Raw genomic sequence first — 14,589 nt, 5'->3', positions numbered from 1 at the left:
CATATAATTAGCCTTAATCAAAATTAACTCAGAAAAGAAAAATCAAAATATACAGTACCTGGAGTTTTGTTTCCTGACTAGAGCCAACTTGCTGACAGAAGACTTCAAAGAAATCAGCTACTCCCTCTTCTACCCACAGCAAAGTCACCGAAGTCTGGGTTTTATTCACTGCAAAGAGTGATTTTGGAGGAGCTGGTTCTGAACAAATAAAAAGTTTTGAAAGTATAATTCAATTTAACATATTCTTTCTTTTTTACTGATCAGCAGGATAAAATAGCCCCTTCTCCAAAAATCTAAATATAGGTAATTAAGAGCACCATGAAGATTACTTTCAAAATACATACTTTCACAAAGACAGTCATCTAACCAGGAAGATAGAATATCTTTGCCCTTTTTTTCTCTCATCTACTTTATACTTCTCTTTTTGAAGCACTTCTGTTTTCTACTTCAGTTTTATTATAGACATAATCTATTAATAGTTTTGATGTCATATACATTGGAGTTCGCATTGCCCTGATAATACAGAACTTTATGAGTGAAAAGCAAAAATTTGTACTTAAAAGGCTGAGAAAAATGAAAGTGGTGTGCTGCCTTCTAATGCAGATATTCCATCTGATGCTTTGCCAACAACCTGTCTTCCTGTCTCCGGAGACAATTTAAAATACTTTAGTTAAGAATTACTTCTTTAAAGGATAGTCAAAATTAAAAGGAGTAAAGCTAAATAGACGAAATGATTTTTTTTTTTTTTTTAAGAAAAAGATTGATGAAAGTGGACTGGATGGTTAATAAAATGTTAGAGGACTGATTTCTTTATCTTATTATTTTAGATATTTTATCTTGACAATAAATTATTAATCCATTAGTCACGTAAGCTGTGCTGTCCATGCTCTTTCATATTCATTTTTAGTAACTGAGTCACCGAACTTGTTGGCTTAAGACCAAATCCCTGCCTGTTCCCCAGTTCTAGGAAGCAGTCTGTTTGCTGTCTTGTTCCCACATTCCTGAATCTCTGCTGATCCTTTCCTTGTGCCCCTATCCTTGGGGCGTTGCCTTTTCTTTGATATCTTCCAGTGTGCAAAATGCTACACCTGAACCCAAGTGCTTAAACCAGGGTCCCTGTTACTTGCTGTTACACCTCCTTGAGATTGCTTGCTTGGAATATCACATCTTGCTGTTGAGTTCACATAACAGCATACTCTGCCCACCTGCATGTCGCTGTCAGACAACTACTCACACTGTTTCTTGTTACTTGGATTTCTTTTTATTATCTGCCCCAGACTCCCAAGTCTGTCTCCAGTTCCTGACTTTTAGAGTGTGTGAAAAAGCCCTGGAGGCCATTTATCTCCTTTGACAGGTATATGTCTTTATGTGGGAACGTTTGGGCCTTCTTTGTAGAATAGCATCATCATGGCCCTGTCCAGAACCAAGAAGTATGTCAGAATCATTCTTGACATGATTTATCACAGGTAACCTAAATTTGTGCCTAACTAAAAAGAAGCCTTTTTTTCTTTCCAAAGGCAACTTGACAAAGTTAGGCAGAAGAGTTGAAGGAGGAAAGAGAAGAATTAGTCCTGGGTAAGCATAATTCATAATATACATATAATTTTTTTTTCTGATGGGTAGATAAAATCAGTTTAGTTATCCAACATGAACATTGCCCGAATCCTAATCTCCAGATCTGACTCTTTTTACACATGTATTTCCAATCACCTACCATCTGAACTTCTCAAATATTTCACTATTACGTCAAATTCCATATGGACAAAAAGGTACCTGGAGTCCTCACCTTTCCACAGATCAATTCTAATTTCCAAATACTCCTGACTCTCTCAGGAGCACCACTAGTCTTTCAATTGTCTAAGCCAACAATCTTGAGACTCTCCTCTTGCTTCTCAGTCCCAGAAATGTATCTTTTAATAATTCTTATCATCTCTTCCTTTTATCTATTTTTTTATTATGCTGTATGTCTACAAGGCTTTGGTCATCACATTTATCGATTATTACAATTGTCCCTTACTCCTTTTCCCTGCTTTTTATTGGTTCTTTCTTCATTTGTCAATGATGGCTTAAATTGTCTTAAAACACCAGTTTGCTCATGTTAAATCCCATCTGTGCCATTATTTATTACAATCAATGTCTATTGTGTCAAATCCAAATAGGCCAAGTTCTATAAAGATCCTACTTACATTGGCCACATGCTACCTCTCTACCTTCACCACCATCCCTTCTGCACAAACATGCTGTCTTCGGAAAAGCCAGTGTTCTCACCGACCATCACACAGGTAGTACTCTTTTTTAACTCATGTATTTCCCCTCAAGTCTACTCTTTCTTCTATTTGGATTATCCTAAGGTCAAGATGAAGTCACCTCCTCCTCAAAGCCTCATTTGAATTCTCTGTCTCTTTATGATCTATTTCTTCTTTTACTCCCAATTGCCCTTAACTATTTCCTATTTGATCTACGTGAGTGAAGTCCTGATTCTATTAGGTCCTACTAGATTTTTTAAGAACATGCGTGGTGTGTTATAAATAAATTATGTTTTCACCTTGAACTAGCCATTTAGTATATTGTAGGAACTCAATGTATCTTATCTATTGACAGATTTAAAACATAATTCAAGATTTATTAACCAGAGATATTAGAATTTAAACATCAGTCAAGACCTGATACACTAGGGTTGAATTTTGATATTTACTGCCTTTTTATAGTGATTATGTTTATAAAAATCATCAGCTTTCAGTGGCAGAGTTAAAGACTGTTGTGAATTATATGTATTCTTAGTGGTCCAAGGAATATGACCTGGATGCTGGAGTAGGAGTTTCCTTTGGTCTGGTTGTGAATGTAGACCTAGGTGATGGCTGCATATCGCTCAAGTAATTTCATATGACAAGGAATATAATGACACACAAAAACCTTTTTATTGGTCTCTGTCTTCCTGAATTGTGTTCCCCATATTTCATATGTTGAAGCCCTAACCCCCAGTACCTCAAAATATGTTGGTACTTAGAGATAAGGCCTTTCAAGATGTGATTAAGTTAAAATGAGGCTATTAGGGTGGGCCCTAATCCAATATGATTGGTGTCCTTATAAGAAGAGGTGATTTGGTTAAGGACACCAAAGATGAATGGATACAGAAAAAAGACCATGTGAAGACACAACTAGAAGGAGACCATCTGCAAGCCAAGGAGAAAGGCCAAGAGAAGCCAATACCTTGATTGTGAAGTTTTAGACTCCAAACTGTGAGAAAATAAGTTTCTGTTGTTTAGGCCACCCAATCTGTTGTGTTTTGTTATGGCAGCCCTAGAAACTAATACAGTCTCTTATTGTTCGAAATATCTAGTATAGTCTAGCTCATAAAGAGGAAGTATAGGAAGACCTTGTTCACATTATAAAGAGTAAATGAGCTTTAAGATAATGTATATAAAAACACTTTATATAATATAAAGAGTCATGTAGATGTTACTTATAGAATGTCTCCCATTTTCTATTTTTTAAAATCACATATAAAATCTTAACTTCTTCAAAATACCCCTGATCCATAATGTCAGACTTCCTTTGGTCGAATAATTTCATAGTCTATCATATTTGATGTGAGAACCTATGGATATAGGTAAAAGATAGACAGACTATTTTTACAAAATGAGGTATAGATACAGGGTCGTTTGCTTTTAAATACTCTCTAAAAGCGTTCTAACATTGCTGGTGTTGTAATCAACTATCTGATCCTCTCCATTTTCTTTTCCTCTCTCCCCTTCAATGTCTCTCCTATATGAGTTGGGAATCCAACCTAATTTTATAAGAAAATCAAGTACCACGCACAGAGCATGGGCAGAATGGAAAGCCAAAAAGCTATCTCTACCATTTAATTTAGATTGGATTAGGAGAGGCTCAAGCTGTTGATCCTTGCCCAGGGTCTCTGGGGAGGGAAAGTGACCTTGAATGAAGTGCGAGCTAGTATCTGATTCTTATTCTCTGCTCTGACAGCAAATCTCTTCCTTTCCTAGGGAATTCCAAGGGGAGCCTGGCGTAATACTTAGCCCTGGAGCAGAATAGAATGTATTTATTGTCTAAAATCCATCTTTCTCTGACAGTTATTACATTGTTTCTTATGTTAATGTGATCCATTAGTTTAGCTGCCAATAGAATGATGTTAATGAGGTCAAGATTATATCTATAACGGCCAACTGGATTCATTCTGCTTATATTTTATACTTCTAAACTTGGTGAGTCATTTTACAAATGTGTGATATTGGTGATAAGGGGAATTCAATAGAAAAACATTGTAAAAAATTATCTGCGTGGCAAAATGTATTTTCAATCCTCAGCTTCACTGACAGCGATTTGCTAGTACATTCTTTGTACACATCTAGATTATATAAGTCTAAAATTTATTTTTATTTTCCTCAATTCAGGCAGTTCTATCTTAAACAGAGTAAGCTGCATAACATATTCAACTTGGCCAAAGAAGACATCTGTGGCTTACGTAGTGTAAACTGCATAAATTATGTTCAACTTGGTCAAAACAACATCTGCAAAAGAAAGCACCGTTTAAAAGAAAAAAAAAGGTAGAGAAATTGAGTTAACATTGATAAGCAATGAAATTAGAAAGAGGAAAATTTATATTAAAGAGCAAGAAAGTTTGTTAGGCTTGAAGTTTATTAGGCCTGTCCTCTTGTTGACTTCAAGAGACTCTCTTCCTAGATTCATTTAATAAGTAATTTGACCAATTAAAAAAAAAACATTGGGAAATTTTTAAAAATTAGGCAAATATTTAGCATTAAATTGTAATTAGGCCCTATTCATGAACAAAACAGAAATTAGAAATACTCATCATTTCTATTATGTTTAAAATAAATTCTGTATGATTTAATGGTAGCAAATGTAATATCCTCTTCTGTGAATCATTGGGTGTTTTTATGGTTTTACCAGTTAATGTAACTTCTATAAATTAGTAGAATGTTTCAGAAAACGCTCTCACTTTACTTAGTTTCAAAACATAATGTCTGACTTCCTTCTTTTTTGGTTCCAAGAATATGTGTTTTTACTTAGCTTTTTTATTTAGTTAGGAGTTACATATTGCACAATTCTTAGAAAATAACCACTGCTCTTATTGTATCGTTAACCTTGTTGCCTTTACTCTAAACTCAAGTATGAACTAAAGTATAGACTCAGAAGTTTAAACTCATTAAGGACTATTTAGTCCGGATCCTCATTTTATAGATGAGACAGCTGAAATCCAGAGGGTCTGAGACCCTTTTCTAAGGTAATATAATTTGTCTGTGAGAGTAAGAACTGGAATCCAAGCCTCAGCACCTCTAGTTAAGGATCCTTCCTATATCTGGCTTCCTACCTAAAAATATGGGTGTTTTCCATTGATTTCTATATAACTGCAGTTGATGAGGCCTCCTGAAAAGTTCCTTTGCCCAGAACATCAACTTATCCAGAGTGAGCACTTGCTTGTATTTAAATCAGAGCCAAATATCACAGCCACTGCACTATGAATTCATCATCCAGATTCTTCCAAAATATTGAAAAGAAACTTGCAAAACATGCAAGTCACTTTACGGTGGCAAGATAAATGTTTTTAAGGAAGTGCTAAAGTTGTGTGGCATGGTTGTGGGCAGCAGGTAAATTGCAGTAAAGCTCAGAATACCAAAATGGGAAATGGGAGAGATATATATTAAGAAGAGGTATCAGTTAGCCTCAGGTGCAGGAACAAAGCCATGAAACGATGACATTTCTGGCAGTCTAACCCAGAAAACAATGCTTGCATGGGGCTGCTGACTACGTGGGTCTGTATAAAAGGAGAAGCGCAGCAATTATAATCCTCTGAAAACCTAAAGAACATGCATGTGTTTATAAGTCAATAGAAAAACCTTTCACAAGCTCCCATCTACTCCTACCTACTCACCTACCCCATTAATATCTGTATACTCTATCATTCATCATCTCACTACAGGTTCACCAAATATAAGGCCACTGGCACCCTGGGGCCCATCTCCTCTGGCCTAGTTAAGGACATCACTCTAACAAGTCTCACCTCTAACTATTCTGTATCATCAAAATTTCCTGCTCTGTTGAATCATTCTTGATTGACAAGTTATTTCCACTCACTTTAAAAAAAGAGAGAGAGAAACAAACAAACGAACAAATCTAACCAAACAAATCCATACTCTTGGATCATTTCCTTCGGCTCCTGCTCATTTCCTCTCTTTATAATAATGCTCCTCACAAACTTTGTTACTCTAGCTGTTCAGGTTTTCTCTTTTCATCCTCTAACTCATTTTAGTTATATATTTTTTCCTCACCATTCCACCCAAATGCCTCCTCCCCAAATCACCAACGACCTCTGGGTTGCTAAGATCAGTGGTCAGTTTTCATGACTCTTCTTACTTGATTATCAGCATTCTCGACAAGTTGATCAGGTCCACTCACTCAAACACTTCCTTTGTCTGGCTCTTAGCACATCATATTTTTTGTGCCTCTTCTTATTTCACTGGCTGCTCCTTCTCAGCCCCTTTTGTTGGTTCCTCCTCACCACTTTCACTTCTTAAAGTTGGAGTGTACCTGGGCTGTGTCTTTGGATAGCATTCTTTTTTCTTTATTCATTCCTTGATAACCTCATCAAGTCTGTTTCCAATCCTGCAGTCTCCAAGCTCCTACTGCCTATCCAGTATCTGCTCTTTAATATTTAATTGGAACTTTCAAATGATGACACATCCGAACTTGATCTTTCTCCCAAACCTGCCTCTGCCATAACCTTTACCAACTTGATACATAGCACCTCTATCCTGATTGCTCAGGACCCAGATCTTGGCATCTCCCTAGACTTCTGTCTTTCATTCGTAGATAGCATTTAAAATAATAAGCAGATTTTCTCAGCTTCACCTTCAAAATAAATTTTTTATAATCATCACAGTTACCACCTTGCTCCAAGCAAGTATAATCTCTTATCTGGATAGATCCAATAGCTTCCTTTCAGGTGACCATGTAATTTTTTAAGTGTCCAAATTATACTTTGGGGGAAGAAAAAAATTCTTAAAGAGGATGACTAGATTTTGATTGATCCATAACAGGTGTAAACTGATGTTTGAACAACTAGGCTGCACGGTTATCTATCTTACCAGTTTTCTGCTTTCACTCTCAACCATGAACTGCCTACTCTCACCAAAATGATCCTGTGAAACTTGCCAGGTCATGTGACTCCTCTCCTTGAAATATCTTACTCAGAGTAGAATGTCTTTTCAATAACCCTGTATATATATAACCTGTTCCCGTGTTACCTCTCTGTCTTCTTATCTAAACTACTCTTCTTCTCATTTACTCCACTTCAGCCACACTGCTTTCCTGACTTTTTTTTTTTTAACATGCCAGGCACACTGCTGCTTCTGGAGCTTTACCTGTGGTTACTTCTGTCTACAGAATCCTTTCCCAGTTATCTGCTTGGCTCACTCTCTCCTTCGGGTTTCGACTGAAATATCACCTTTATGGTGAAGCTTACTTTATCACCCACCTGCAAAAATTGCACCCTTACCCCTATACTACTCCCCTTCCTGCTTCATTTTTAATAACGCATCACTATTTGACATTCTATAATTTATGTTTATTGTCTCTTTTTCTCCACTAGAATAAGCGTAGAAGTGTTCATCAGTTCTGTTCATTTCTGTGTCCTCAGCATGTAGATTAGTGTGTAGCACATAGTAAATGCTAAATAAATATTTGTTGACTGACAGAATGAATTAATTTTTAAAAAGTATAGTACCTTAATTATTTTATTACTTGCTTTCTTACTGGTGGCATATGTGTGTGTATATTTATATATACCTTTCTCCCTCCCTCGTTTCTATCCACTCATTCATTCATCTTCCTTTTCTACTCTCTGTGCTACATTGACACAATTTATTCACATTCTTATTTTATTTTTGGTAGAGGTGGCGAGGTAAACTGTTAGTCACTTACTAGAAAAGGATTCAAGGAAACAGGATGGGCGGATAGGGAGGGGAACTTTAGTATGCTATGACTCACAATACTTAACTACTCACTTCTTACCAAAAATAAGGACTGCATATGTCCAAACAACTATTTCAAAATTATGAACTCAATGACTTCAACATAAGAATAAACACATATTCTCAACTGGGAGTGAGACCACGAAGGGCAAACATGTGTAATGGCTGGGTTTTTATAAAGACAGAAATTACATTTCATCAAAATGTACATAATTATTTGGAATCTACTGAAATATTATGTACATGTGAGAAAGAGGACAGATTCTAATGTCCCTCAAATTTCTAACATCTGAAAATATTTTAATTCTTTCTTGTCTATAGCCAAATTGTGTTTTAAAGATTTCTAATCTATATGAAAACTTTCATGACTGAGATTAAGAAAATCAAGCCAATGTCATTAAATACCCAAATTCCAAAACAGGAACAGGAAGCCACACAAATAGATATCAGGCTCCTCCCTACTCTGTTAAATGCATAATAGAAAAATAAAGTTTTTTAGAAAAAAAAAATACACCCGAAATCTAGGAAAACTTAAGCAACAGATAAGATAAAAAATACTGGATCAATGTTTCTAAGATGCGGGCTCACCAATGTGTAAGGTGAGTCATATTTCTCTAGGTTCCAGTTTGCTCAAATAATGACATTGCACTAAATCATCTCTAAATCTCTCCCAGCTCTGAAGTTTTTGATTTCTTGTCTTGAACCTGCCCGAACACGTCTATGGTCAGAATAAGGCAGAAGTTTGACAATGCTGGAGTAGACATTCTGTGTTTTGGCTTTCTCTGATCTCATTGGCTGTTCTTTCCCAGACTCTTGTTGGCTCCTGCTCCTCTGCTCAGTTTCTAAATATTGGGGTGGTTCTTTGAGGCTAGACCCAGATCTTCTCTTCTTTTCTCTATTTCTATTTACTACTTGGTGACACCCTCAGATTTATATTTCCAGCCTAGAATTCCTCACTGATCTCTATACACTCATATCAATAATCTCTTTACTTGACAACTGTATTGGATATGTTCTCAATATGTTTATGTTCAAGGAAGAATCCTTGATTCTCATCTTCTCCCCAATTTACCCCTCCTCTAGTTTTCCTAGCCTTTTTAGCTTCAGTGAATTACACCACCATTGCCCCCCCAACTCCACCTCCCTGACTCCCCACCCTGCGCCTCCCCTCCCCGCCCCGCAGCTTGCTCAAGAGCAAAGCCTAGGAGTTATTTTTAATTTCTCTTTCTCTCATTTCCTATTTTCATCCCATCGGAAAGTCCTATGGACACAGCCTCCAAAAATGTTCCTGAATTCAGTCCACTTTTCTCCATCTTTTTGGTCAATGTTACCATCATTTCCCATGGCACTTGTTTGAATTAGAATGCTGTTCTGTTTTTAAGGCTACGGACGAATAGTCCCTTAATTGGTCACTCTACCTTCATTGTTGACCCAACAATCCTTTCTCTCTTGAGAAAGTCAGATTATTTATTTTAAATTCTCTAAATGGCTTCATGTTGTACTCAAAATAAAATCTCAACTCCATACTGATCCTTTCTTGTTATTCAGATTTCTCCTTATTGCCTCCTCAGAAAAGCTTTTACTGCATACATAGTACTCTGCACCACACTATCCTGTTTTAATGTGAGTAAAGCATTTATTAATATCTCCCCATTCATTAGATCATAAGCTCCTTGATAATGGCACGTGGAAGTGGCCCTTTCAATTCATTACTATAAGTAGTCTGGCATCTGAGCAGTGCAAAGAAGGTTCTCCATATATATTTGTTAAATGAATTAGTGAATGGAAATTCTATTACCTTAAGTTATTTTTGTGATATTTCCAAAACTTCTCATTCCTATTTATTTTCCTTTCTTCTTTAAATTGGAAAACAGATTCTCTGATACAAACATATCAGATCCTCCTGAAGTTTGATCAGAGTTCCAGATAGATTTATAAAGATGATAAGTTATGTCTGTTGGCAGGTTAAAGCCACAGTTGCATGCCAACCAATGAGATCTAGCAAAATGATGAGTCTTAGTGCATATTTGATTGATGTTTGCATTGATTGCCAAAGAGAGCTGTCATCACATACCATTATACTATCATGAAACTTCTGGCAATCTAAAATTCTTAATGTGATGATTGGTTCAAAGTCCCACAAACAGTACTACTATTGGTACGTCTTCTTGTGGATGTTTATTAATGACATAATAATTTAAAATTTTTGGCAACTGTTTTGAGGGCTCTATTCCTTGCACATGCCACCTTGGATTAATTCATACTATATTGAATTCATTGATAGTCTGATTTATTTCCATAGATGTAGATCTTGCCCTTCATGACAGAAAGCAGAGCTATTCCAAAGAGATCTCTGTCACAGAGAAATTGACTTGGGGTTAGCTCAATCAGATTTGGTCTTAGGTTCAACAACAGTGTTCTGTTTCAAGCAAGTCCTAAAAATCTGTGTGCTGAAGTTGCAGTTTTCTGCAAATTAGAATTAATTTGATTTCTATGTGCACCAAATGAATGTTGTAAAGAAACATAAAATGACTAGAATGAAAATTTCGTGAAAGAAAAAGTAATTACATTTCAGTTATTACTAAAACAAAATATTTTCACTTTTCCGAAAGGCGAAACTTATTTGGTTAAATATTAATTAGGATATTATTTTTAACTTTGAGGTCTGTAATTTCAATTCAGTATCTTTTGAGCATCCATAGTAGGAAAGGCATTTGTGCTATAGGAAATCGAAAGAGCTTATAAGACACAAAAATGCAATTAGTAGAATAAGAAAATAGACCTTTAAACAAATGAATAAAAAGTAAGGTTATTTAGTTTTCAGAGGATAAAATGGCTGAGGACAGGCACATTGTACACAGATAGTCTTGTTTTCAGAGACTAATAAGAGAGGCAATATTTTGTCTGATATTAAGATAGCAACAAGGAAAAGTTTATTGATTCTAAGAGTTGTGATTCATTAGAAATAATTTCTATGGGAACTTGCCTTTCCCTCTTAAAAACTTTGAAGGAACTTTCTAAACAAGTTTAAGTAGTCCTGTCTTCAACAGGGAGATATGAAGGCTCAAAACCTCATGATAAGTTTGGGAAATTATCATGGTTCTTACACTCCTACATTGTGTGAGTATAATTGTACCAGCTCATGACTTTAACTCATACTTGCTTAATAGATCATCCATAATGTCTCATAAAAATGAGAGTGAAGCATGCAATAGTCTCACTGAATATTACTTTAGTAAGACTACTTCTGAACTTGCACTTTAAGGAAGACTAACAAACTAAACAAGTTGGATAAAACATTGAAGACCTGAGAAACACAGCTACCAGTTTGGGAAACGAAAGGGGGACACAAACGTAATCTTCAAGTAATTTCAGTGACCTGGAAATGAGTTTTGACTTTTATACGGAGGACAAAATTACAGATAATGGTTGGAATTGATAGGCAATCTAATTTTTTTCTTAATAGAAAGGTAATGCAATGTTGAAAGCTGATGATCTCCACATTCCTAGAATTGAAGTACAGGCCTTTAGGGAAGAAGAGCAGTTTTGCTGAAGTGCATGAAATTGAACTCTACCAGAGGTCCTCAGTAGGAGCAGTACTGCCCCCTTGAGGGTGTTTTGAAATTTGCATAAATGTTTTTAATAGTCACAACAGAAGTTATTAACTAGACTTCTATGAGCAGGGCACAGAAATGCTAGATGTCTTGCAGTGATCAAGAAAGCACTACACAGAAAAATCATCCCACGTCCCACATCCCACTTGACTTTCTGGTGTCACACCAGAATAAATCTAGTGTAAATATAATTGCAAGTACTTTACCATGTAATAATATTGGACATTTTTTTTTCAAGACGTTAAGTAAAATCATTTAGAAGATTGCTGTCATTAAGAAGAATATTTAAATGAAATTAAGATGTTATTTAAAAATTACTCAGTCATTTACTTTTTCTGCCTGTAGTGTCTATTCAATATTTCATGTATTTCTAACTACTTATTTAATTTTAAAAGATTTCAGTGCAAAACTTTAGTTTTTGCATGACAAATATAAAATTCAAAAAAATTAAGACAGTGTTTTATGCATTGAATTACAGAGAAATGTAACTATTAGATAAACTGAGGAAAGATTATGCTTTGTTTTGTTTGGGATTTTGTAAGAGTTTTCTAAAGGTACATCGCTGCCAACAAGTCTATTCATGGTATTTAAGATGCTAATAAAACACCCTGGATCAGTCTTTACTTATAGCTGCACATATGAGTAGAAGTAATAACAGATGATTTGAGACTCTTATGAGTAGAGTCAGACACAGAGTATAAGTGAACAGATGTTTAAAACAGTGATTTAAGATGCATTGTTTTGAAAATAATTTTACTGCCATTCTATATACCTTTAATTTTCAAAATATAAAATTTTTGAAAATTACATACTGAATTGAAATACATTTATTTCGGGGTTGCCTTTCTTACACTGATAGTGCCTCAAGAGGTCTATCTACCACACAACTTTTTGCCAATCCATCTTCTTTTGCCTGCTGCTAATTATAGAATATCATCTTTGAGGTTCTTTTGACTATCAGAAACTAAATACATACCTCAATACATAGTAGATTATCAAATGTAGAAGGTGTACTTTATGTTACATATTATCATTTCTTAATTGTATTTTATAATATAAATAATTATTTTGACAGTACACTATATGATAAATTCCAGCTTGTTTTCAAGAATATCATACTTTCCTCATTTTCCCTCACCCACAGCCTATTACTTTTCTTGATATGTTATCTTTAATTAAAGTCATTTCCCTTTTTCTTTCATCATATGTAAATAGATATAGTCTCCTATTACTTATTTTAATTCTAGTACCTGTACTTATGCTTGCTCAGTTATTTATAATTAATATAAATTTGTTTCTTCATTTATTTTTATACTTCTTATATGGAAGAAATACTGATCCTTTGACTTCTTGTGAACTCAAACTTATTCATTTTAATAATGTGTACTCTTTAGGCAATTCATTATGAGTCTTAGAAGAATTATATCTAAACATATACTCAGAGAATCTACATTATTTCATAAGTTATTTTTCTTTTGTCTTGATATTATATTACAGCTAGGACATTATGTCAAAATTAAAAACTTGATATGTGAGTTATTTTACCTAAGAATTTTAATTGAAAGCATTAAAGGGAACATTACATGATAGTTACATGAAAAGGGAATGGCGTCTGATAGGGTTGAGTACACTGCACTAGATAATCTTCAAGGTCTTTCTGTCTCTAAAATCCTGAGACTCCTTGGTTCTTCTAACCTTACTATGAATGGTGAATATTCCTGTCTCCCAATACAGTAAACATTACACTCACTGAACTTTATACTAAGTTGAACATACTCTTTTGGTAGTATAAACTATTTTGCATTTTAAAAAGACAGGGAGTAGTTTTTCTGTTACTGCATTGAGCTGAGAAGACCATGCAAAACCAAGAGATGCAAACACTAGTTCTCCCAAAAAGATTGTTTTCACATATACACTCATGTACTTTTCTTACCTAGCTTGACAAGGTGGAGCATGGAGGTATTACTTCCTCTTTCAGTGCAAGCAGTTACTGAGAGATTATAGATATCTCCTGGAGGCAGGCTGAGAATTGCAGTCATGACATTGCGTGTTACCTGCAAGATTAGTAAAATCCAGGGTTTAAACTTCTAATAAACTTGAATTAGAATACCATTCCAAACAACTACAGGGCTATCGCAGGCATAACCTCTCTGTTTTGTGCTGCAATCTACAATTGATTATAACCTTCTGAATATGTTATTTCCTCTGGAAAGGATATAAATCCCTCAACTGAGCCAAATGCAAAGTAGCTCAAACACGCATAATACATACCAAAACATTTTTACAGTTAATTCCCTTGTTTGGAATAGATATTACTCTGATATTTTTCCTCATACTCACATCAAATTTTAGAAAAGACAATTGCTGGGTTGTTCCTCTCTTGGCTCTAGCTGAGACACTCAGAAGAAACCTTGCTATGTCTATAGATACTTAGCTTATTAACTAAAAATTGTATTCCCCAGCCTCTCCTACAGCTGGAAGGGACCATGCGTCCCAGTGCTGACCAATGGATTGTAAGTGCTGGGTTTCCATGTCCTTTCTTTTCCCTTCCTGCAGGTTGGACTATAGATGTAATGATAATGAAGATTCATCTGTGCAGATGAGGACTACATATAGTGGCAACTGAAGCTACATGAGAGAAAGAATCTGGACCCCGGATGATCCCTTACAGCAGAGATATCCTGTTTGTCCTGGGTTAGCAAGAGATAGACATAAACATTGATTTTATTTGAGCCACTTTTTTTTTTTATTACAATCATTTAGTCTATACCCTAATTAATACAATGTCAAAAAGCTTAATAAACCAGGAGAAAACAATCAGTATTCTCAACATACCCAAATATTTAGATGTTGCGATATACAGAAAAAATACTGAAATTTGTTCACTGTGTTTTTCTTGAAAATGTTTGGCATACTGAAGAAAAGATCAACTTGTAACTTTAAACACCAGTGAAATAGATAGTTAA

General features: G+C 35.1%; 1 protein-coding gene across 2 annotated transcripts in view; it reads right to left on the bottom strand.

The window, feature by feature from the left end:
- Positions 1 to 14,589, bottom strand: part of PTPRO (protein tyrosine phosphatase, receptor type O) — a 183,021-nt gene that overhangs the window by 38,406 nt on the left and 130,026 nt on the right. For both annotated transcript variants that reach the window (XM_006912654.2, XM_006912655.2), the window contains exons 12-13: positions 13,557 to 13,677; positions 59 to 198 (exon numbers count right to left, since the gene is read on the bottom strand). In XM_006912654.2, the coding sequence (XP_006912716.1) occupies positions 59 to 198; positions 13,557 to 13,677 (261 nt within the window). The remainder of the gene's footprint in view (positions 1 to 58; positions 199 to 13,556; positions 13,678 to 14,589) is intronic.

This window comes from Pteropus alecto, unplaced genomic scaffold (assembly GCF_000325575.1).
Source record: "Pteropus alecto unplaced genomic scaffold, ASM32557v1 scaffold103, whole genome shotgun sequence".
Lineage (NCBI taxonomy): Eukaryota > Metazoa > Chordata > Mammalia > Chiroptera > Pteropodidae > Pteropus > Pteropus alecto.
Note: the sequence above shows the minus strand (reverse complement) of the source record. Positions and strands in the feature narration are given on the sequence as shown.